General features: G+C 40.9%; 1 protein-coding gene across 2 annotated transcripts; it reads right to left on the reverse strand.

Moving 5' to 3' along the window:
- Positions 1-3,130: 3,130 nt before the first annotated feature.
- On the reverse strand, positions 3,131-24,722 carry CCND2 (cyclin D2). 2 transcript variants are annotated; one of them, XM_053465202.1, is made up of 5 exons: positions 24,484-24,722; positions 22,438-22,653; positions 20,372-20,531; positions 13,828-13,976; positions 3,131-5,014 (listed from the first exon to the last, which is right to left on the reverse strand). In XM_053465202.1, exons 1-5 carry the CDS (start codon positions 24,676-24,678, stop codon positions 4,859-4,861), a joined length of 876 nt encoding a protein of 291 aa, XP_053321177.1. In that variant the 5' UTR covers positions 24,679-24,722; the 3' UTR covers positions 3,131-4,858. The 2 variants fall into 2 exon arrangements, with proteins under 2 accessions (XP_053321177.1, XP_053321178.1); XM_053465203.1 differs by having other exon boundaries at positions 24,572-24,702.
- Between the last annotated feature and the right edge of the window lie 1,471 nt (positions 24,723-26,193).

Raw genomic sequence — 26,193 nt, forward strand, 5'->3', positions numbered from 1 at the left:
ATTTTAAAAATGATCAAGCCTAGAAAAATAAATCAGTCCCCCCCCCCCCCAAGGTACACAAGTGACTTTATTATGGGAGACACCACTAAGCCTGCCGGGACACATATTAATGGTACATCTTAATAACTTGGTGTACAAATATAAAAAAGCGGTGTTTTGCCCCCGATATCGAATAAATATCACTACGATGGGGAGCGATTCCTAATCCACACGGAAATTCTGGCTTCCTAACTGCTGTTCAATATGTGATGAAATGTCACGCCGAGGCCAGGGGCGGTTGATCTGTACAATAGGTCATCTTTTTTGCATTGGAGGTTTTAATGCCGATCTTTACCATGTACAACGCATTTTGAAATATCACACACATGACAAAAAAACAGCTTTCCAAGTGAACATCCATGAATGGGTGCGGGAAGCAGCGGGGGGCAATCACACCCCACCAGAATTTTTACCAAGGGTAACTATAAGCATCCCCTGCTTAGGGCTACCCCCCAAACCCCCACCATTCTTCGGTGCCTCTGTCTACTATGTAACCTTCTAATACTTTGAGTTACTAAGATAGTTTGGCACTGTTTTGAGACCTCAAATGGCCCTGACAGAGGTCTTTCCACTTAAAGGTGGGGGACCAAGGAGGTCCGTTCTGTGACACGAAACTGTTCTGTACCTCCGGTGCGAGTAACCACATTTCTATCAAATGAACTCGATAAACAGGAAGCCACCTACTTTTTCCTCAAAACACCGCTTTTTAGGCTCTGTGTATCTACCTTTTCAGTCAGAAACATCAAAATAACTGGATGACCTAACTTTAAATAACAATTTTATACCACAATAATGCTCATCAATTTCATAATCTAAATTTTTTTTGTTTATTCTTTCTTCTGGTGACAAATCAAATACAAAGAAAAGAAAAAATAACAAAACTTATATCCAATTTCATTTCGCGCCAAATGACACACAGCAAGCCCTGCGAATTTTGTTTTTGTTCAAGCCATCAGTACATCAGCAGTAATAATACTCTACTGGCCTTCAAACAACAACACAATTCAGGCTTTGGCGATTTGAATGAAATAAGTCTTTTTTTTTTTTGTTGTTAAATTAAACTTTTATAATTCTAAACTATTACCGTAAAGGGATAACGCATTCTCAACTTCCTAGATCTACTTTCTGCTTCCTACTGGTTTGTAATACATACACAAATAAAATAATCCCTTATTCCTACTGAAGGACTACCAATCCCAAAGAGCCGCCTTTTCACAAAAAGTTACGTTTCCACTAAACCGGTGACATCAATGAGACGGTTAAACAGCATATATGTCTCTTTCACTTGGGTTACAAGTAATCCACCCAGGCTACATCCTGGACCCCTACTTAATATCCGTTCATGTTTTTGTAATTTTTTATTTTTTTTTTTTAAAGAAAAAAAAACTTAATAATCATAATAATCGTAGCAAGCAACATTTGCACGGTCACAACAAGGGCGTTTTAGGCACACTAGTCCATGACAAGCAATAAAACAACCAAAATAGGGATAGGAAGGGGGTTATCATTACAATATCACAGGTGAGCAATCTAGCAAAGAGGACACAGACCGAGATTACGTGGATGTGAACACAGATGGCAAGAAAACTGTTCTCCTGTTGCAAAACTGGATACTTTTAAACAGGTTTGGATAGCAGCTGTTTTTAGCTACATACTTTCACCGGGTATATAACTAAACTTCTTTCAATACAGAAACGCACTGGGGCTTGTAAATCTGATGACTCCCGAACCAACGCATTTTGAACAACAACAAAAAATAGTGACGAGCTGACTGTGGCGGTTAATGAAAATGCCACAGGCTCGTTTTCTATTGTCTAAAAATCTTTTTGAAAAAAAATCTATATTTTAACACTTTTCAAAGATATTTTGATATTCCCTTAATTCCCACAAAGTAAAATAAAGATGAAAATATGGCGGTAATTTAAGATTTTAGCATATATATATATATATAGGCTTTTTGCTCTACCTATTTCTAAGAATCCACAGAGGGAGCAGTTACTGTAAGCAAGAACTATAGTACGATTTGGAATCATCACTAGTCTTCCAAAGAACAAACATACCGCAATATAAAGTCTAAGTGTGTTCAGCGCCAACGCATCTTACTAACCCTCATGTTATATACTATCCTAGCATTGTTTTATTATGCAGGAGGATGTTCTCCTAGTGGACTTTGTTCTGGATTTCATCACAGATGTCCACCCTGGCCTTCAAAATCCAGGCTTTGACAAACCTGGAATAGCTGACTTTTCATTGGCAAAGAAGAAGCAGAATTAATAAACTTGCCTGTTTGAACTGTAACGCCAGTGGGCAGAGGAATTAGGGTTGGTATACCACCATCTTTAGATATGGTGTTGGAATTGTGGTCAACGCTGTAGCATGTTCGTTCTGAGGGTTCCCAGACGGGAAGGAAAAAGTTCCCCCCGTTGACTCTTGTATCAGAAATGGAAAGCAGTGAGGTGCAAACACAGATGCCAGCTGCCTTTGCACGACCGCGCGCGGCTCCCAGAAGAAAACAAAAACTGTCAAAGGGTGAGGTATTGCTAGAATGGGAACCAATTTGTATCCAGTAAATCTGAGGTAAGCATACCATCTTTGCAGGTTGTGATCAGAAAATATATATTTATATATATCATTAACACGCAATCCGAAAAAAAAAAAAACTGTACAAGGGCATTCCAGTAAAATCAAAAAAGGTACATATATCTTAACCACCTACTTCAGGATTGGAAAATTTAAGCAGTAAAATAATATATTATAAAAATGTTTACAAAATAGCAGCACACTCAGTGAAACAATACAGCTAAGTACTGTTAATGTGAATAAGAATGAAACAAATCATAGCTCCTTAGCAGCGCAAAAAAAAATAATAAAAAAAAATATATAAAAAAATCACATAATCCTTTTACCATCACTTAGTCGCCAACCCCAAACCTTCAAACTGTTTACAAACTACAACGAATGCAATGAATGCTCTTTTTTTCCAATTGCCGTTTCTTTGAAAAACATGGCAGTTTTTTTTTAACCAACAGCTTAATTTGTCAACTGTTTTCTAATAACTGTGCAAGAGAAAAAAAAGTTGCAACAGCATTAATTATTTTTTTTTTCTCACAAACCTAAATGCCTTGTTGCTGGAGCAGATAATGAAAATAAAAATTCAAGTACATTGGAAAGCATTTGATGCAAGTCTTAAATCTTGATGGTTACCGTTTGTCAATAGCTATTTCCATAAAAAAATGACTATTATGGCAATTAACTTGATCCTTCAGGGCAATTAAAGGGATAGTAAAGCCAGTCCTTTGTTTTCTAGCAAGTGGGTAAAGCTCTTCGTCTTTTAACTGTCTTGGGAGAGCAGCTAAGACAAGTTGGTGTTTTACAAAATGTCTTCGTTAGGTATATGATTGGGGAGTAACACTTCAATGAGCAGCTTGTTTGAACCAAGTGATTCGGCATGAGCTGTACAGATGCCCACAAGGACCAAAAACACTGACGTGACCAAAAAAAAAAAAAAGACGACTCAAACTCCAGCTTGTGCACTAGCACTTTTGACAAGCCGGTTGGAGCCAGGCTGGATCCAAGCTAAAGTTTGAACTTCAAGGATCAGTTTCAAAAATTGGCCTCCTGCTAGAACACAGAGGGCTTTCCCTGTCAGAAGACTTTACTATCCCTTTAAAGTAAAATAAAAAAAATAACATTTCTTTTGTTATACATCCGGAATGTTGTAAAAGGAATGTCACCCAAGGCAGGTATAGGAACATCCAGCAACTCTATAAATTAACGAAACGCAAACTCGGCAGTGGAGACTTAAAAAGCTATATATATGTGTGACTCGCCCAGCATCATTTTCATAAACCATTCCATCTATCCCTTAGGAACAATTTTCAAAGTGCTTTTTTTTTTCGACTGAAATGGTTTACAATAATCCTAACTGTAGACCACAAGCAATACAAAACATACTAACGGGGTAAAAGAAAAAAGGGGTACTTTTTTGGGAACGGTGAGGTGGAGTTCATTAAATATCTTGCAGGATTGGGGGGTATCTACCTCTCCTGCACATTGAGATTACAGACCTCACTTCTTAAAATGCCCCCTTATAATGTACATTCATTATCTTGGACTGGTCCACAGTTTACTAAGCGGGAACCCTATATACCAAATTTAAACCTAATTGAACCATATTTGAAAATAAGGAATTAAAAGAAGCAGATTTTAAAGATTGGGAGAAAAACAACAACAATAAACCCTGCCTTAGGCTTGCAAATAAAAAAAAAATAAAGCAACGTTCTTAGGTAGCAGCTACCATAGACAGCAAGAGTAAACAGAACTAAAACAAACAAACAAAACAAAAAACGAGATACAGAGAGCACCTCTCTAGATAACAATTAAAAAAAAAAAACAGATCCCGAATCTACGTCCAAAAAATGGTTCAATCACTTTAGGGATCTCTCCTTACACGGCCCTCTAGAATTCATTATTCTATTGCTTTGCAATCTAAAAAACAATCCATAACGCACACACTCCCGTCCCCTCTGAAACATTAGGAGAGCGTGTATGCAACTATATTGTATTGTAAAAAAGTATACCTAAGTTTGATCCCACAAATGTGGGTTTACAATTATCTCGCTACGTAACATCAGTTATGACATATATTGGGGGATTCCCTTCTATAAGGACATCATAGGCACCAAACATTTATTAATAATTCAGTTTTTTTTGTATTTAAAAATATCTTTAAATATTTTTTTTTCCTAAGTGGGAGCAGATATAAAAGGTTTTGTTCTAAAAGTAAAGAACAAGAAAGGCATCTTCGGTGCGGGACTCCTCACAGGTTGATATCTCTCACATCTGTTGGAGTGCTGGCCTGGTCCAGCTCATCCACTGTTTTGGATGTGTTCCTCTGCTGAGTCTGCTGTCTGTTTTGTCTAAGGCTGCTGACCAACACAGACTCGATCTGCTCTTGACAAGCTTTAAGGCAATCCTACAAAGAAAAGACAAAAAAATTACACAACAGAAAAAAAAGAATGAGATGAGGAGAAGAATGAGATGAGGAGAAGAATGAGAAGGAATATAACATTACAAAAATATTCCCCTTTAATTATCTAGTACCTAAAACTGAAATATATTTCCTCCCCTGTATACGTAAAATATTTATTGTCCATATTTTGAACAATTTATAGTAAAAAGTTAAAATACATTTCTCCTTTAGTTGTGTATCAACTAAATATATATAAACCGTATATATTTTTTTTAATTTACTTTCTGGTTAAAAAATAAACTTGCAAATAATGATTGCATGACAGGCACTCCTGACATGACAACGTAAAATTATTCTGCATTTATATGCTGTAGATATAAAGCCAAATTAATACTACAAAAAAATTAAACAATTCAAGTCAATCTGCATCAAAAGAAATTGATGCAGAAGTATGAACCTTTTTTTTGGGGGGGGAGGGCATCATTCACCTCACAGGAAAGTAATGAATAATTCCAATGTGATATATATATATATATATATATATATATATATACACACCAGCTATTTAAATAATCTGAGGAGCACTGGATTATGGAAACATGTCTAGCAAGATATAATATGCAATATGTGCTAGTCTTGACTATAAAAGGAAGTGTGATGTCACTGAAACAAAAAAATACATTAAAACCACTTGGCTTCTGAAACCTTTAAGTATTATCAGATAAACTTTTTTTTGTCGGTGGGAATATGTCCTGTTTAATGGTTAACTACTTAGAAGACTTCTCATTTTTTTCCACTGAGAAATGTACATTTTATGGTTACATGGCTTCTACCGTCTACAACAGATACTTGGTTTTTGTTTTAGGAAGGAAAGACTGACAATGGCCCATAAGCCCCTTCAGTGCCCAACCGAAGGATTAATCCACAATAGCCATGCATCTGCTAATATAATTGATGTTCTATTGAGACCCTGTCAAGGCAAACTCCTTCCGGCAAAATATTCTCATGGCTCCTAAGGAAAAGAGACGTTATTTTTGGTCTCTCTAACATATTCCACGCTTAAATAGCAATTTCCAAAAATTCTTGCATTTTATATGACGTTATGTGACAGGCCAACATCAACGAGATTCTCCTGCAAAAAGGGGCTTCATAATGCATAGTTAAATCGGTGAACTAAATCCACTGCCGGAAACCCCGTCCTTTGTGTTTTGTGAACTACATCTCCCATCATGCCAAAGGGAGTTGTGGTTCGCAGCAGCTGCCTATGTCTAGTTTAGATTTAATTATTGAATTGAGCGTCAGCTCTTATGCACAAGACTCCACTATCCACCTTGTCTCACTGGGTCAAAAATACTCCTCATCCCCATACGTTACGGAATATACAGCTACTTTAACATTTATTGTTATTTTTTCCCTTTTTATTTCAAATATAAAATGCTTCTTTTGTTACTTTAGTCTTTCATGGAGTCATGGAGTCTGCAAACGGTCACAGCCACCCCTGAAGGTTACCTGCCTGCTTAAACATCTGACATGCTGTGCATCAAATTTCATGGTGTAAGATAAATTGAATTCCAGAGATTCTTTCACATTATTTGCAGCTAGAGTGGATCTTGTGAGCTAGCGTGGGAACCGTCCCGTGTGCAGTCCTCCCCAGAACACTGGCCAGTTTAACAAAGATTAGAAACCAAGGGATAAAAATGCCTGAAATTCGATGGTTTCTTAACCCCCCCAGCACACACTCTTCCACTGTATTTAAAAATAAGTCTCCAAAGACCCACAAAACACACATATAAATATAATACACACATATAGTACATGCATGAACCAGACTCGGAAACCTTCTGTTCTGAATTAGAAGCATTTTGTGCACATATTCTGGAAATTTTCTAGATGGGTAACATATATTTATATTAAATCTCCCAAGTATCTTTTTCAGTTTTAAGATGTGTATCCAATATGCAATGTATGTATGTATGCGCATGTAACATGGATGATACTCGTCGAGCCATTATAAGTTTTGTCATGGCGGTCACATGTCTTAAACGCCTATTTTCTTTGTCTGTCGATGTAATCTCTACTGGAAGCCTACTCTGTGTATCTACTACAATCTCTTGTGCAATTGGACTGAAGTATAAAGTATTCAACATCACCCACATTAAGGGCAGCCTTCCGGGGGTACAAGCAGTTCCTGTGTATGAGCCAAAAGGTTTCTAAAGACAGCCCTGTCTACGTCTAAGATGATAAAAAAACGTTGTGCTCCTCGCAGAACTGCGCCGGTTAAGTGTTAGAATCATTGAGTGGTTTTAATTGTTTGGTAATTCACTCCGATATAAAAAAAATGGGGTATGACAAATTATTCCTGTGGTGAACAGAAAGTAACTTTGAAGCCTCGGTTTCCATTAGGCATTTCCTTTGGGAGGACAGGAAATCGCAAGAATGAGCTGCGTGAATTCCATGGGATGAACAAAATGTCTGTAACTTGACGCCGGTTTCTAATTAACGTGCGTACTGTCACCCGTCTGCAGTACAACATTAAGGGAGGTCTGCGAACCGAGGATTCATTTAAACCGCATCCCTAAACGCACGTGTAGCACATACAGAGCCGATCGCTCATTCCAAAAATGCCATTCCGCGCTGACTTATTTCCTTGTGGAATACCGGTGGTTTTCAAACTTTTTGTGTTTGTGGTTTAATCGTACAATTTAGACGTAAACCATGTGAGAACATTTAGATATTTGGCAAGGCGGGTGGGTACGATTCCCTTTTCAAACAAAAAATGGTCACGTGAGTGCAAATCGAAAAGTCAGGGCGCTATAATAAAATTAACCCTTCAAGGATCACCAGTGGTCTATGCCATCATAACAGCAGGGCATGTGCTCGGAATACCGCGTGTCAGAAAGTGCGCAGTGTTCTGTTATGAAGAAGTGCAGGGAAGTCTGCAGCCAGCTTATGTTAACTTCCTGTAGGCACTGATGATGTCATAGTAACTCTGCAGCCAAGGGTAACAGCCTAGTGGCCGAGTTTGTTTTTTCGTTCAAAAATGGAAGCACCTAAAATAGATTTATTCCTCAAATAGGTATTTGCAAGTAACATGGTGCTAAATGAGCTTCTGGTGCACTGAACGGATACTCGATATAGGTATCCCAACAAAGGTTATGCCCCACGTTCACATTGTAGTGCATTGAGGATACGTCCTCGTGTTACAAGACATGAAGACATGTCGGTGCGTTCTGCAGGAAAACTGCTGCATATGGAAACAGATCACGGAAATAGGAATTCAGGGGGAGACAAACCAACCACGTAGACCCGGCATTAGATATATAATGCAGAGTAAGAGGATACCGGGTAAGAGGAATTGGAGAATGCCTGGGAAACTAATATTCTCTGTAAGCTCTTTATGAGCAGATAAGACCGGATTACTGGACCGTATCTGGCTTTAATGTCTACATTTTTATAATCGATGGTTTGGGTCCCAAATAACCTTTTCTCAAGTCACAAGGAAGCATATTCGTGTTGCACTCATTCTTCATCTTTTAAGTATCGTGGGGCTGTCCAGTATCTAAAATTCACCTGCATTCAATCATCAGGTTTCTTCTCGAAGAACGGTCAAGCCAGCCCTGGAGAAAACTTTAATCAATGCATGAAGCTCCCAGGCTCAACTATGCATCAAGGGCCATCTCTGTCCTACCGGTACCCTTGCATCAAATACAAGTCTGAAGTGTCCCTTCTACTTGAGACAGTCGATAACCAATCCAGCAATCAAGGGATTTCTCTATTAATGTGCAAAAAAATGGCTTCTAGCCAAGCTTCTCCTCGCCGCAGAACATATTGCGGGGAGGAATAAATTTTTATCTACCAACTCTTCCGGTAAGAAGGATGCGTAGGACTGTGGTGATGTTAACTGCGTGTAGCCCTTGCAAGAATGACTCTAGACTGTGCTGTCAGAAATATTAACAGTGAATAAACGGGTTACTAGATTGATAATCTTAAAGAACCTTTCACATCATATTTTTGGTGCCACTTTCCCTTTAACTTATATATATTAAGCGTCCCTATGCTCTGCCGAACCACATAGTTCCGTCTGTTAGCTTCATGGCGTTGATTGACTTCCAACAAGGTTGATTCCCAATCTTCTACCCCTTTATGCATTCATGCGCATACGCAGAAAACCCAGTGGTGCTGGCGACAGAAGTCAGAAAGGAGTTGCTGGAAAGATGAACGACTGGTGTTTCTTGCTAATAATGGTTCGTTTACTTCCACATATCCAAACATTTCATGGATATATACGAAGAAAAACGTTAAAAATAAATAAATGTTAAAAAAAAAAAAAGGAAACGGATCAGTGGGAATGTACTTGTGAAAATAACTATATGTATATATTACATGGTATGTACATACGTGACTCGCTGGTGTTTGTCACAATCTAGGTCCTTTCCTTTAACAAAGGTCACTAATTAAATGTCCAAATTATATAAACGTAGCCATCTGGGGTCTTGTGTTTTAGCCTTTGCCAAAAAGCTAATTATGCTAAAAATAGACTGAAAATGTATCTTTAAATAAATCTTTGTGGCCGGCAATAAACGCTCTTTGTCAGTTCAGAGGGAGAAGGCATCTGCTGTGCTTACCACGGGGACAGACCCAATGACTTTAGCGTGTTCCGCTATGAGAAGAGAACAGAAGTATGTGTAATAGAACACATTAGATGGGGGTCCTCACTTCCTGTCTGCTGGCTCAATCACAGCACCGCATCCTATTCTCGATTTATGAATGGGATGACGGAACTCTACTATTAGACTCCAGTGTAACTGCATTACCCATTGTTACCACACACGCACAGCACTCACTGGGGGACAAAAACAACTGAATGAGCTCGGAACGGCTGCCAAAAAAACAGGCAAAGCCAACTTACAAACTATCTCATTATCCCGGTCTCTTAGGGCTATTCTATCTGCCGTTTCCTTGCATACAAAATACCACCTGACGCAAGGGATGTAGAACTGGGACTAATCTAAGTCCGGAACATTAAGGAACATATTGGAAAATACACGAAAAACGACGTGACCTTGGAGAGGGTCATTGAAGAAGGGTGAGCACTGGGAGCTTATCCATTTGTGCCAAGGTCCTTACACTGTTTTATGAATGGCGATAAGGATTAACTCCGTAATAAGGGCCTTTTACTGGATATTATGTTGGCTGTGGCATTGATTCCCTAAGGTTGTTACTGGCCTGAAGTCACTGTTTTTGCCCCACAAGGTGGCAACTCTACCAGTCTACTGCATATATCCGAGCTGTTCTGCTTTGGTCAGTTCCCACGATTCACTGTCACGGCCAATGTCCCAACAGTCTAGCCTACAAGAGGTATGCACGTGCGACACCTTCTTGCGGGCATTACGTCTGCACGTATTACAGCTTAATCTATAACACACTTTTCCCTGCTTCCAAAAAAAAAAAATGCATAGGATAGCTGTGAGGTCCCTTTAAAAATGCATAGAATAGCTGAGAGGTCCCTTTAAAGTTTTGTGTGGTCCCCCTAGCAAAACATGGCGGATTCAACAGCTTCTAGGATGCATTTGACTCCCCCAGCTATTTTTCCATGCATGAGGATTCGTTCAGCCAAAGATATCTCCTGCAGCATGCGATACTTACCACCAGTCCCTCTAGGGCTTACCTAACATACATTACTGGGGCAGATAAGACCCCCCCCCGCGCTGGTACAGAAAACACTCCCGTTGATTTCAATGGAAGCACTCTCCCAACACTGATTGGCTGCTTTAACAAGCCAATCAAAGTGAAAAGATAGGCTGCCCGGGACACTGGAGTGTCTCTTCTAACATTAAAAAGAGTTATGACCATTCTGCTGCAGCAATGCGTCATAAAGAATGATTACAATGATTACTCATTTGCATCTATTAAAAGGACTGGCAAGAGTTAAGATTTTCTCTCTTTTTTTCTTGAAAGGAGCCTCTTGAAACATCTACAGCTGACTTTATTTAAAATCCTATGAGTCAGTAATGCAGAATGTTGCTCGGTTCCAATAAAAAAAAAAAGAAGAAGCCATGAGTGGAACATAAATACATTTTTGGACATAGTTTTCGATGTGATGCTTGAAGATGCTACATTTTAGAAGGCGCGGCGAGATGGAGAACATCGACCAAGCGTTAAGTTACATATAAATCTAACCCGTTGCTGGCAGCAAAGGGGTTAATCTAACTACACTGGAGACTTCCTGCTGATTTTAACTATGAATTGCCCATCTAAAAAAGAAATCCCAGACAGGAACTGACACAGCCCACACATTAATCATCCTTTATAAACCCATTTAGCAGAAGAAAAAAAAAATTAGCAAAACAGCGAGCCAAAAACGAGACCGGTCAGAATTTCCACAAGCCGGTGGGTCCCTCCGAATCCCCTGTATGGTCCGCGCCCCCACATGGTCTTTTAAAGACTGTAAATTAAACGTTCACTCACGCACAAGTGAAAAAAGATATCTTCCGGAGCAAAGAACATATTTAATTCATTGTAGTTCTTAAAAAAAACCATAATAATACTAATAAAAAAAAAAAACGCATAAAAAAACCCACGTCCAGGAAGTGGAAAAATGTATTTTTCAGGAGCGTTTTGTTCTGAAACAGCGTCCATTACAGTGATTTGTTTGAAGGCAACCAAGTTGAGTTGAAGACTCAACCAAGTCTGTGTTTTTGCCAAAGTTACATTAAAAAACAACAGTCCTGGTTTTCACAGGACAGTCCTGATTTCCGCGAACTGTCCCGCATAGCTGCCCTACGGGCTGGATAAGGAGATCCTTTTATGTACCCAAAGCGGCCCAGAGAGCTGTAAAATCAATGAACGTCTGTGCTGCGGCCGAGCCACGAGGTGGCCCTGCCCACTTCCTGTTAAGGCCCCACCCCTTGTAGCACAAGTTTCCTTATTTGGACGCCTGCGATGTTGGTAGGCGGGTAGGAACAGTTACGCCAACATTCCATGCCGAGCCGACATTGTTCTAATCAATAACGATTGGTCGTTGGCTTTACAAAGTGAAAGCCAAAAATACGGATGAAAACGTAGAATATAAAAAGGAAAATGAAAAAAAGAAAAGTATGACAGAAGTTCCTTCAGCGACTCTCCGTGTTTTAGGAACCTGAGAAGGTTTTGAAGGACTCTTTCAAAGTCACTGACTACTTGGTAATTAAAAGTTACAGCATTCTGTGGCTGGATGCGAGTGAGGGCCATGCCAGCATGGAGGTTCACCTCACTTGAACCGTGCTTCCTTAACAATCTTATGACAGATACAGCATTCAAATTGGAATGCGAGCGTTTTGCCAATTAAGTTTTCAACTAGGTCCAAGAATGATTAGAATTTAACATCTTGTGGTCCTCGGCCGCTGTGACGAGATAAAAATATCATTTGATTTTCTCTTTTAAGGCTACTTCTGTATTGATGTCATGTCCTGTTCCTTGGAGAAGAATTATCTAATTTTTTTCCTAAATTAAACAAATCTGCCATACGAAGCTTTAACCTCAATCAAATTTTTTTGATGACTGTACACTGGTACAAAATGGAACCACCTCCAAAAGCATGCTGTATTTGTTAAATGTTTTTTTTCCCCCTCCTTTTATAAGTTTTCATATCTGATCACCAATAAATAACCACAATAAAAAAAAAATAGCAGCAAAAATTATCAGTGAAATTATCCCCCAAACAATATAATTAGGATTTCTAATTTTTCTTTACATGTACTGTTTAAAAAAAAAATCTTAAAAACAGGAACCCTCTGTATGCCCGTTTGACTGCCACGGACTAGGGGAAGCAATTGGTGAGGGTGCCTTGGCTTTGTTTGAGTTTACTTTTTATTTTCGCCCTATTTGGGGTAATTATGGGGTTGGGGTGGCTATTTTTATAATAGACTGTAGAGAGTATATGGTGCGTTGTAAAAACACTATTTATTATTATTTTAGAACCGCTCCTTTTGGATGTCAAAGGGCCAGCGGGTTAAGCAATTTCCTAGAGAGCTCTGCATTTCCCTCCTCCACTTACCAAATATTCTGCTTCTAACAAGAGAGATATCATTCTTCCCAAAGCATTTTGATCATTGAAGGACTAAATGGATCTTAACATGTATGGTTTATAGGATAGAAGAGATAGGGTGGTGGATCCATGAAACAGCGTTCCAATAGAAGTGGTAGAGGTGATATCTATTTAAGCAAGGTTGTGATAAGCATAACTATCCTGAAGACACAACCAAGGTTGGCCAGAAAAAAAAAATCGGTCAACTAGATGGGCTGAATAGTTTGTATCTTTTTATGCCACCTTAATATCTTCACTATCAATGGATCCATCTGCTGGTGCCTTCAGAATCTAATAAGAACTATCCTACTAGGCTCTTTAAATAAGATAAATAGATAAAACCAGCTGATTCTATGCAGATCTCCACTCCACCAAACCAAGGAGGTTACTCGCTTGCACCCTCTTACTTTCCCCGCAGCCTTTTAATTAAAGTATAGTTAGTGTAGAAGATCTTATTTCTGTTGTGTAGGTTTAGTGGAACATCTGGGTTTTTTTTGGTTAATATACTACGCAGACTTCTAGAACTGAAGGAGTTAAGCATCATAAAGAACATCAAAATAGTTCCCCGACACAGCTGCGCGATACAAAGCGAGGAGTTTCGTACTTAGGGGGGATTTCCAAGGCTTTTACAGAAATATTTACGTGTTATCTAGTATTCTCCAAGGATACTGTTAACAAAATAAAATAAAAAAAAAAGAAAACCCAACAAAAGTACAAATTACAACAGGGAAGAGATGAGCGGGATACTCACCACATCTGTGTTAGTGATCTTGGCCAAATGTTCTGTGAGATTATCACCGGAGAGGGAGCTTTCTCCATCGTCCAACTGTAAGCCGCAAATGGCGGCCCCAACGCTTCCAGTTGCGATCATCGAAGGTGGGTACATGGCAAAATTAAAGTCTGCAAAAGATGCACAAAAGAAAAATACACTTAAAATTCCACTACTTCTATCCTACTGTGGTTGATCTGTGACTCTCAGAAGCCTCAGCCAGACCCGGTGAGTAGCAAGCCAACACAGTTGCCACCCTTTAAGCTCCATTCTTACACCATCAACCCAATTGTATGGAAATCTGGAAAATGAATATGTTTTAAAACGAAGCAGCGGCCAACGACGCAGAGAAACAACAAACCCGGCCGTTTGTCTCACTTTTTTTGTGTGCGATTCACGCGCCTCTATAACTTCTCATCCTTGGAAGCAGAACAGAGAGCGATGGAGCCCCTGCCAGCAGCCACTGCTGTAGGTCTGACCCCACGTGCGGTCACAGGAGAGAGCGCCAATGCCCAGCAACCTCGCTAACTCCCTTTAATGTCATTCATAATGCAAATTAAGATGGCCTGCTTGTGGCCGCAGGCCCAGAGCGACTACGAGTCGAGATCTGATGTTGCTTCTCGTTCCCCTGTAACTAAAACCACCATAACAAGCGCCGTCGACTTGGCCATCAAAACGCTACACATGCTTGGTCTTTGTCGGACAACAGGCTGCAATTTGTATCGCGGTCTCCTATATTTAGCATATTAATGAACTGTGGCCGCCGGTGGAGGAGAACGTGTCTGAGTGCAGAGTGTGGGCCCCCATTGTGTGAAGTCATCACCTCATCGCCAGCTATTGAAAACCATGTCAGTGACCTCGGCGCTGATAAGAATTCAACCTGACATGCCCACAAAAGCACAGGGGGCCCGGCACCAATTCTCTGCACTTGGTTTTTCCCAATTGGCCTAGACCCTATTTATGTGAGAAAAAAAGGGGGGGGGCAGGGAAGGAAAAAAACCCACGCCAAAAGACGGCCACCTAGGAGTCTGAATAGGCAGAGAAGAACAGTAGGGCTTATAAAGCCGCTGATTACCATATATCCATATTCAAGGGAGCCAACGCCGCTCCATATAAAACGCATCGGGGGGGGGGGGGTACAAAAAAATGATTCGACCGGCCCTGAATTCCACGAAACCTCCCGCTTGGGCTCTTAAGGTGGGAAACCTCCGCGGGATATAAGGAAGAAGATTCCCATTGCCAAATCATGCTTCTCAGATCAAACTGATTGCTCGGAAGCAGAGAGGGGAGAAGCTATCATTTTGGTTGGAAATACTCTTTAACCATTGTTAAAATAATTATCCTACACTGAATTTGAATCCGTTTTATATCAAAACAAGAGCACTGAAGACAACAGCCCACCCTTGACCTCCATATCGTTCATTAGAACACGATGCCTGGGCTTGGGGACGCTCCCAATATACCCGCCTCTAGCCGCAATATCAATATGAGACCCTGCCGGCATCTCTCCTAAACCGCTGCGGCAAAGCGCTCACCAAGAAAGGCTAAGGGGCGCGCAACAAAATGTAAGGAAGTTTTACTTTCTGAGGGGTGGTAGGTAAGTGGAACATGCTCCCATCAGAAGTGGTAGAGGCTAATACAGTGAGGGAATTTAAACATGCATGATATGAGCGCATATGGCTTCTGAATCTAAGACGAGACCAACGGGCAAACTAGATGGGGGCCAAGCGGGACTTAACATACTCAATTATTTTTATTTAATTTTTTTTAAAATTATTAATAGGAATTAAGATGCAAAGTTCTCGCAAGACTATTTTGTAGGTTTCCGCAGCCATCGCTCCACGTTTGACCCAAATTGACACTAAATATATTCCAACGTGTCGGCCACATAGGATCGCCTAGATGAAGCGCTTGGGGTCGGACGGCTGGGCTTCTCTCTCCTACATTTATATTTTGGAAACTGAGATCTAACAAAAGGTATCTCTGTGTGCCTGAAAATTGTATTTAATATTAAGCTCTGGACAGTACCTTAATTCAAGGAATTCCCTGCTGATGGCTGAGTTGCCGCGGGGAAATGTCACGCACCCCTCACATTTCAATTTATTAATCATTAAGCACAGTCTTCTCGTATTTGCATGCGGTAAATTTGGGACTCCTTTGACCATAAAAACTACAGATTTTGGGTACATACAATCTTTATTTTTTTTTTCTGTTTAACATACGACCCGTCTACAGGAAAGAAAAAAAAACATGACTAATCTGCTCTCTGGGTTTTACTCAGCAGAACGACTCATTTAACTATTAAAAACAGTTATAAGTTGGGTTACCGCTAGTCCACACCTATCCGTCACGCAGGAAACAAGCAAAATCTGTTATGCCGACAACAGTATATATCATTTACGTTATTATATATATATATATATATATATATATATATATATACATACATGCTATCATTCAAAAGTTTGGGGTCACTGAGCTGTTTCTGGCTGTAACGTAATCGCAAAAGGGTTTTCTGACGATGAATTAGCCTTTTAAACGTAAACTTGGATCAGCAAACACAACGTTCCATTGGAACACAGGAGTGATCGGAATGATTTAGGAGTGATGGGAGTGATAAAGGACCTCTGTACGCCTATGAATAGTCATTCACAACATTAACCCCGTCTCCGCTGGATTTCTGATCCATTCCAGGTTATTTTAATGGACACATTTTGCTTTTCCAAGTATCTTCAAACTATAGAACTGTAGTGTATATAGAATGTAGAGTTTTAAGATATTCATGTCAGAAGAAACTACAACTCCCATGATTCCCAGCTAACCAAGGATAGTCATAAGAGAACACAATACCGCTTATTTTGTCAGCGAAACATAACCGGGCGGTTAATTTTGAACCTCAATTCTAACGCAACGTTTGAAAAGGAGTTTTATCACCATAGCGACCAGTGGAATGTTCCTGTTGACTGGACCAAACTATAGGTTGCTATGGTGATAAGTCCACTTATTCGCAACTTGGCATCTAATTTCTGGCCAAACCCAATAGCCCTGCTTGCGATATGTGCGCTTTATTTGGAGCAAGAGACGGGCAAATAAAACAATGGACCGGTAATTACTGACGTGTTAACGCCAAACCTTAGCCACAGGCAACAAATGGCGCACACAACGCAAGCCGTTACACAATGCGAGGCGTTTTATGGCCGCTATAATCCGTGCCACACAGATCGCTGCGAAACAAGGTGCGGCTCGCTGCCAACGGCCTACTTAAAACGCAACGCTTTATCGTAACTTATTTTAATGGCCTCCGATATACATCCTGCCACATTAAAGCAGGGGTAGTAATGAATCAGTTCCACTACACGGCCATTTTAAAAGTATTCAACTTAGCTTGCTTACGTCTCACGCAGACGGCTGGTATATTATATATTATACACACGCAACCGTTCATACGTTTTGGGGTCATGAAACATGAAATGGATCAGAAATCCAGCGCAGACGGGGTTAATATTGTAAGTCAGTATTGTAGCTGGAAACGGCTGATTTTTTAACGGAATCTCTTCATAGGCGTACAGAGGCCCTTTATCACTCCCATCACTCCTTTATCACTCCCATCACTCCTGTGTTCCAATGACACGTTGTGTTGGCTGATCCAAGTTTAAAAGGCCTTTAATAAGTAACCGATTCACTTTAGAGTTCGCATTCTCAGTGCATGCTGGGAGTTGTAGTACAAATGCTTGTATAGTCCTGGTTCTAATTCCTTATAGTGATACAGCTTTCCGCTGAGGGCTAAAACTGAAGGGAATCCATACATAGGTAATACATAACACATAACAGTCCATTGTAATTTTTTGCAGGTTAATTCCCATGAACCAGACGGCTGATAGGAATTGCCTTCCCATTACACAGTAAAGGCCCACATTCCAAATGACATTTTAATACATAAAAAAACTGCCCCAACCGGGGTAAGCTTCACGCAGCACTTAAAATGCTAATTTTACCCTGATGGGGATATCCGTCACGATCATCTTATCCAGATTATAGCACGTCTCTACTGGGCCAGGTTTCTGAATATGCCACGTAGTCCTATTTGTGACGCCACGGAAACGTACAGCCGCCACGGAAACAACGGAATGGTCCAATCACCATGGAAATGACGGAATAGTCCCGCTGGCCTCACTGAGAACTTTGCACCAGAATTCCCCATGGTCCGCCACTCGGCTAACGCATGGACCCGAAAAGCACTATAATGCTTTGTCCGACTATATAAACAGAACCGAGAACAACCAAATTCCTTGATAATATTTGATAATTAGTCACACTGCTTAATTAATGGAAATAGTTCTTGAATATATAATTCGCCCGTCACAAACAAAAACTATAATTAATATTAAGCACCGGCAGAAATCTCCCCCACATCCTTGTGGCCGTCACAGCTGGTCGCGTCCCCCTATATACCCCATCGGATCGGTGCGGAGACAATTCGAGTTCTACCTGATCAACAGCGCAGGCGATCGCTTTCCTGAGGCCGCTAAAGCGTGCGCGGACGTCGCGCGGGCACTGAAACGGTTAACGCTGAGTACACATAATATTACCTTAATAGATGCCTTGTCAGCAAATATTCAGTTGGACGGCCCCGCTCCTTTCCGTGGGCATCCGTCCCGGTATAAAGACAAATCACCCAGTCCGTATTTGTTTTATAAAACCACTAAAACCATAACTGGAAAAAGACATAGCTTGTTGACAGTAAATGGCCTTATGTGAAAGACCAATATCAGAACCAAATCAAGAAGACACATTCATGCGTCTTATCGAATGGCCCATTCCAGTAGGGGGTTTTAACCCAATATGGGCAATCGTGAACTGAGGAGGGGAAAAAAATTGTTCCGAATATATATATCGGCCATTAAGCAATTTGCGCGTTCCTTTATTCCATTGTGGGCAGCAAATTACTTTCCAAACCCAAGTTGGCTACAGGAGAGGAATGTCCATGCACAGGAAATTATGATATGATGTTGCTATATAATAAAATAAATAAATAATAATAATAATAAATAAATCAAGTGATTGACAAATCTAAGCCCCGCGTCACAGATCGGATACTTTATTAGACAACATTCCTGCGGCGACTGATTTGTTTGATGGCTGAAGAAAATTCCATTTGTTATCTCAAAGGAAAATGCCATTCCACGTCTGTTACACGACACCACGCGGACTTTAAACCCGGCCAGTTCATCCGCCCGGGGCCACCACGCTGACGAGCGGAACGGCATTAACAGCCCACTCGCCTGCTGCAGAACTTCTTGTGTTATGCATCGGTTTCTGGGATAGAAATCACGTCAAACAGCGGGTGATGTGATGCTTGGGCGCCCTAGTGACATCACGTGCAGCCGGCACATTTCACCCGCGAACACCACGCGCATGTGCAGAAGCACTGCCTGCCAAACACGCTGGGACTTGCTGCCCCTGCCAGGCAGAACATTTCTGGGTGAAACCCCTGCTTTATTACATCTCTTCCAAAGCAGTTCTTAGTATCTTAATGGTATTCACCGTGCGCTGCGCACGCCCAGCGAGCACACTTAAAGCCAGGTATATATATCTGAAATATGAAAGACGCGTAGACAAGCAAGAAACCCCTATATCTCTGTAGGCGCGTAACATGACTAATGCACCTCGGCGGTATCGTCTGTACACGAGATTTTTTTGCCGCGGTGTTAATGTGGTTTGAGTTTCTATGAATTTGAGTTACTAAATGTAACCAATACCGGTGGAGAACAGAGATCAGGCCCGTCTGTAAAGACTTAATCAGCCGTCGGTCTTGCCTTAGATTCAGGAGCCGTACGTCTACCCCATACATGTTTAAATCCCCTCACTGTATTAACATCTACCACTTCTGTTGAGAGGCTGTTCCACTGATCTACCACCCCTCTTTTCAGAGTAAACCTTTTTACGTCTAAGCCTAGACCATGACTTCATGTTCCAACATCTCCCCTGTCTCCTCTTTCCTATTAGTTATACATATAGTCAATACATTTTCTCCCTCTCTTCATATGTCTTTTTTCTCTTTGTCCTGCATTCAAGCCCCTTCTACCGACCCACACTAAACGTGAAACAATCTAAGTAAACAAGCAATACCAGCAGCCATGGATCAGGACGGTATATATATATAAATGTAAATATCTCTACCCACTGCCAAAAATTCTCTCCTTACCCTGTATGGCTTCCTTTCATTTTTACCCCCATTTTGGCATTTAAGGGGTTAAAGCATAAGGAATGCCATACCTGACTGCTTGCGGAGGATTAGAAAGGTAGGTGTGGTATGGGAAAAAAAAACGCAAGGCTTTCTCCGGCACACCTTTTTTTTTTTTTCCTCTTTTCCTTGTAAACTTGACATTTTATCGGGCACCGTCGACGCGTTTATTTTTTTATGCCTCTCTAATTACCCTTCGAGAATCAACGCGGCGCGGTCATCAAAAGGGCGGCCCGTCCAAAACAAAAAAGAGAGAGGAGATAAGGAGGTCGGAGCGGTTACCTGTAGCACAAAGTGCAATAAACGTCTGGGCATGTTTCCGGACCATGAGTAACTTGTCTTGAGGCATTGGAAGCTTTCTCAATATATGTTCAATAAAGTCATGGGGGGTCACGGCCGCCAGATTCCACTTTAACTTTCCCAACACCACCAGCTCCCACTCCTGCGAGACAAAAAAAATACCAAACAAGATCTGAATAAAAAGTTTCACTTTCTCCGCGACCCCCCCAGCTTACATTTAATCAGATCGCTATTAAATGGCTTAAATATTTGTTTTACACCAAACGCTTTGAAGTTGTTGACTCTCTCTTTAGTCTGGAAATGTCAGACTCCTCTTAAGATAATCGGACATAACGGCAAATGCCAATTTTTTTTTTTATTTTGTCCCCCCTCCTCTAGTTTTAGCCTCGATTTATTTCCCCTTCCTATCCCATAGCGCAAGGAACTAGACAATCCCAAGGTCACTACTCCATAACACAAGGCAGAAGGTTCTAGGTTAGCTTATGGCTTTCTACCTCCATCCAGGCTTAGAAGTCACTCTATACGTAACAGAATATTGTCCCATATAGTCACGCGGCACCTTTAAAGAAATGTGAGACGCGGCAACCCTTTTACTACAGCTGGCCACCGAACACACCTTTACATCCGTGAACCCATAAAGCCCACTATAGGGTGGAGATATCACCATAAGTGAACAGGACGTATATATACGTCCAGATTGCATAATGTCCTATTCCACAGGAAGCATTACGGACGTGGTCATGAGCTTACTAATATTTTTTTTTTTAACATTGCCACTATAAAATTAGACATTTTTGAGCAAATAATTATTGTTTTCAGTATAAGCCATCTGCACTAAAAAGGGCCACTATATATATATATATATATATATATATATATATATATATATATAAAAATTTATGAATTCTTATCTTAAACTAGAGATTGAAAAGAGAGATTAATCTACATATTCTTTAATAAACGCTAATTGGTAAAAAAAATTATTAAAAGGATTTAAGTTTTGGACAATGGAAAACGAATGGTTGTGCTTGTAAAGGCGGGTGCGAGTGTCATTGGGTGTGGATTGCGGCAAAGTAATGGCTGGGTGCGAATCTTTGATTACTTATCTACTCTTAATCTTGACACTTGTTCATACAAGACTGCAAGGAGTTTAACTAAAGTTTCCCGTTGGGAACGGCCACAGCTTTTTCGCTGGTTTAACTAAAGAATTGAGAAGAGACTTTTACTCCCCAAACGGCAGAATACTAATAAATACATCAGACATTAGTAACATCTGGGGAAAGGTGCATCTTCTTAATAAAATCTTATATGTTAAGGCGTCTCATATAGGAGCCCTAGAAAATGGGTGTATAAAAGAATGGGGGGGACAAGATTAATTTGTCATAATTAATAATATTTTTATTTAATAATAAAAAAAACAGAGTATTGCGTATCCAGATGTAATACTCGTGTGTTTATAAAATTTGAAATAATGACCGTAATTCGTGTGTTTTGTGTTTCTAGCAAAAGTAAAGTGACCTGAAGCTAACTCTGGGGACGGGAATATGTTTTGGGTTTTTTTTCTGGTTAATTCGAAGCGCAGTAAAACCACTAGGTGGCAGACAAAGCCCAAAATAATTCCCACTAAAGAGGCCTGTGGCCATGAGAATGTCTTTATCTTCCAAATATATACATATATATTATATATATAGATCTAGATCATCGATATAAAAAAAAAGAAAATTAGTGAAAATAGCGTCGGGGTATCTTAGTGCAACATTTCTACAGAATCTGCAAAAAAAATGTCTAATTTATTATATAAAAAAATAATATTTTTAATGTAAATAAATAAGGCTATATATAGTAAAATATGTGATATATGCTTCTGTTCTATACTATTTTAATCCGATAAAAATAAAATATAGAATATGGGAGGTGGAAAGAAATACCAAGCATAGAGAGGGCGGAAGATTTCCTAGACAGAGGATCGCATTGAAGTTTACCAGAAATAGCTTTCCCGAGGACAAAAAGGGCCGTAAATATTTATTTTAAGAAATAAGGCTTATTACCAGCAGCTCATGGGGTTTAATGGAATTGTCAGTATATATGCAAAGTTTTTCCGCCGTTAAAGGGATGGTTTCTTTGAGTTTCGATGCGAGGAACATGCAGACGGCTCCGAGAAGCTGTAGGTGACACTTTCTGGTTGGGATGACAGCTAAAAATCTATCCAAATAGTTCATAGCCAAGGGGAACACTTCTTCTTCACATTTCTGTTCTTCACAAACCTAAAAGAAGAGTCCAAAAAAAAAAAAAAGAAAAAAAAAGGAAAATCAAGAGAAGGGGGCAGGGGCAGAGAGGAGAGAAGAGGAGAGAGTTAAAAGAAGGCTTTATTTTGGTAAAACAAATAATGTTTAAATTACAAAAATCTGATAGAAATCCTATAATTCAGTATAGTGTAACACTCAGAGTGTGAGTGCAAGCTCCCCAGCTCCACTGAGTAAAGACAGAAAGAGTTTCAAGTCACACTCACTGCACAATCTCCACCCAGACATCGGGACAATTTGTGATTTCGTCATATTTTCAAGAAATATTTAAAAATACTTAAAAAATTCGCAGCGCCCCGATTTTTGCAGGAGGTTATACGGGAAACTGTGCTGTATCATTCCCGACAATTCTGGGGGGTCCTGGTTGAGGTTTTGGGGGTCTAAACCATCGATAAATGACAGGGGGTCCCGGGGCTGGAGAGCATGGCTGCTGGAGAAAGTGGAGGGGGGAGGGTTGGGCTGGATCCGGAGCTGCTAATGACACCAAAGGGTGAAAAAAATGGGGTGTCTGGGGCAGGACATGGGGTTCGGAATGTATTGGGGGTTCATATAATGTGGGGGGTCTATATATTAAACTTAATCCCCCAAAAACTAGAATGCGCATGTGCCACACTAGCAGAATGAGTCCTACACAGATGGATCCACATAATCTTACAAAGTCAACAAGATAGATTATCGGGGTCCCCCTTAACTGCTCCGGTAACAACTCCCCTGCCCCCCAATAATTTGCCAGAACGGTTAAGTGACCGATTAACCCTATAAACACCGAAAAGGTGACTTCAATGCAGGACTCGCCAGGCGATGGAACACGTGACAGGGGTCCTTTAAACCCCACTTTCTGAGCTGTTAAATGGGGTACCAGGGCGGATTTCACTTTAACCCCTAAGTAGCCATACCCTGCAAAGCGTGGAGCCAACTAACCAACCACTTCGGCACTTAAAAAGTTAAAAGTTATATTGCGAAGAAGCGAAGTCCCCTCCCTTCCCCAAAAGAGCAGACAAATGGGGTGACCACCAAGGAACAGGGTAAGAAACCGCAATTAATTACCCTCCCTGCACATCCTACTGCACGGGGGCACCGGGCAGCGCATCCGATGGGGGTAACGAGAAGGCTACGGGGGGCTGTTAAGATCCCCCAGGAGTGCGGGGGAGGCAGGCAGAAAACATGGAGGCACAATCAGGGCATGCGATGCGAGTCTGTGCATACGTGGGCACAAGAAAGGGGGTAACTGCGGGATCCTGAGCCAGGGATTCAACGGGAACCAGGGGCAACGGGGCAAGAAGCGCCCGAACAATATATCCGTGTGCCCCCAAAGCCCTAGGAATCCGGGGTATTTCCATTCCACACCCTGCCCCTGCCAAACAAACTTTCTGCACAGCAAAAGTCAGCAACACGTGTCTATGCCAGAAATGCAACATATATACCTATATATATATATATACCGTATATAAAGTCCCATATGTACCTATATATATATATACCAGCAGCCCGAGGGGCAGAATGAAGGCAGCTTTAATACCCCAAATGCCCCATCTCTCTGTAATACAGCATGCCATCTTTAGCAAAGAGCACACACTCCATCAGATTTATACAACCCCGATCAATGCACGGAATGTATATACAGCATAATGTATAGGAAAGGTCTCTATATATATATAGCACGATGCGTATAGGAAAGTAACAGCAAATAACGAGCCCCCCTTTTTATTGCATTTACTGGGGGTATCAGTGTGCTTGGGGGGGGGGTAATAACTCTGCACCCAGTATAGATCCACATCTGTGTCCACCAACCTCCAACATCCAGGTGGCCACCATCCTCCTCATGAAGGGCTGGATGTCCTTCTGGACACATTTGAAGTAGGAGCACTGGGGCAGATACCTCTCCTCCACGGTCAGCAGATTGTGCAGGACTCGGTCATCAAACAGTAAAGTGGGGTCTGTCTGAGCCCTGCGAACCGTGTCCACCTCACAGCACAGCAGTTCCATGCTGCCCGGCCAGGGACTGTGGAGACTCTATAGGATCCCAGCCCCCCCTTCCCCTCGGACACAGTGAGCTGCCGCTTCCCCTCGCAGGAGGTATGGATCGGGGCAGAGGCTCGGTTCCCAGGCTCCCTCCGCTCTCCCCGGCTCGCTGTGGAGTGACGCAGCTCCCCGGGCTGGCTCGCTATTTGCTGTTATTATGTAGAGCAGCAGCTGGCCAGACTCGGGTTCTGAAGTTTTTTTTTTTCCTCCCCTTGCTTACAAGTAAGCAGGGAGGCCTCGTATAGGGCAGCACACACACGGTGACAGCTCCTCCGGCCCCGCCCCCTCCTGGGCTTCACACAGCCAGAGGAGAGAGTGACGTCACTGGGGTGCTGCGCAGGCTGGATATGGGGGGCACTGGGGAGACCCCCAAATAATAAAGCTTCAGGCAGGGGCAGGTTTTGTGTTGGCTGCATTAGACTGATAAACCGGAATATTACAGAGACAGTCTATTTATAGGTCTTTCTGTAAATATTATATATTATGCTATAAACATATACACTCAGATATATACTGTATACACACACACATATATATATATATACATATACACACATACATAAATATATATATAGAGAGAGATATACTGTATACACACACACATATATATATACACACATACATAAATATACTGTATACACACACATATATATATATATACACACATAAATATACTGTATACACACACACAAATATATATATAGATATATACTGTATCCACACACATATATATAAATATATATAGATATATACTGTACACACACATATATATACACATATATATACTGTATATATAAATACATATATAAACACACACATACATAACTATATATATAGATGTATACTGTATACACACATACATAATATATATATACTGTATACACACATATATACTCACACATACATAACTATATATATATATAAATATATATACACATATAGAGAGAGAGAATTATTATTATTATCTTTTATTTATTAAGCACCAACAAGTTACACAGCGCTGTACAAGTTGAATGGGGGCAGTTAACACATTAGAAAAATACATGAATACATACAGACGCAGAACCCGGCCCGCGAGCCCCTCTAGCTTTCTGGTACTTCTACATTCCTGGCAGGAACGGTGGGCTTTTGGGGGCTCCGCTCGTGAGCTTACACTCTATCTATCTATAGAAGACGAGGCTGCCGCCCCTGGCACAGCTTCTGAAGTCGCGCGATTGACATCTTGACTTCACAAAGGAACACGCGACCGATGCAGAGCTGTATTCACAGAAACATCATTGTTTTGGGAATGCTTTGCGAAGCTGACAGATCTACCATACAAGAGGTTCTTCAGCAGCTGCAGAGCCTTTTATTTCCAAATGGCTGCTTAGGCTGCATCTGCAAGCTGTGGTCTGCAAGCCATACTAGATGGTGGTGTGGGAGTAACGGGGGCTCGCCGAGGTCAGACTATATCTGTTTTTTGCCCCTGTGGGGGTGTGT

Source organism: Spea bombifrons, chromosome 4 (genome assembly GCF_027358695.1).
Source record: "Spea bombifrons isolate aSpeBom1 chromosome 4, aSpeBom1.2.pri, whole genome shotgun sequence".
In the NCBI taxonomy this organism is placed as follows: domain Eukaryota; kingdom Metazoa; phylum Chordata; class Amphibia; order Anura; family Pelobatidae; genus Spea; species Spea bombifrons.

Coding starts and splice junctions, on each gene's coding strand:
- CCND2 (XM_053465202.1), bottom strand. CDS start 24,678: ATGGAACTGCTGTGCTGTGAGGTGGACACGGTTCGCAGGGCTCAGACA. Junction 13,977..20,371: donor TATTGCACTTTGTGCTACAG/GTAACCGCTCCG, acceptor CATCTTTTGCAG/ACTTTAATTTTGCCATGTAC. Junction 5,015..13,827: donor AGATCACTAACACAGATGTG/GTGAGTATCCCG, acceptor TTTTCTTTGTAG/GATTGCCTTAAAGCTTGTCA.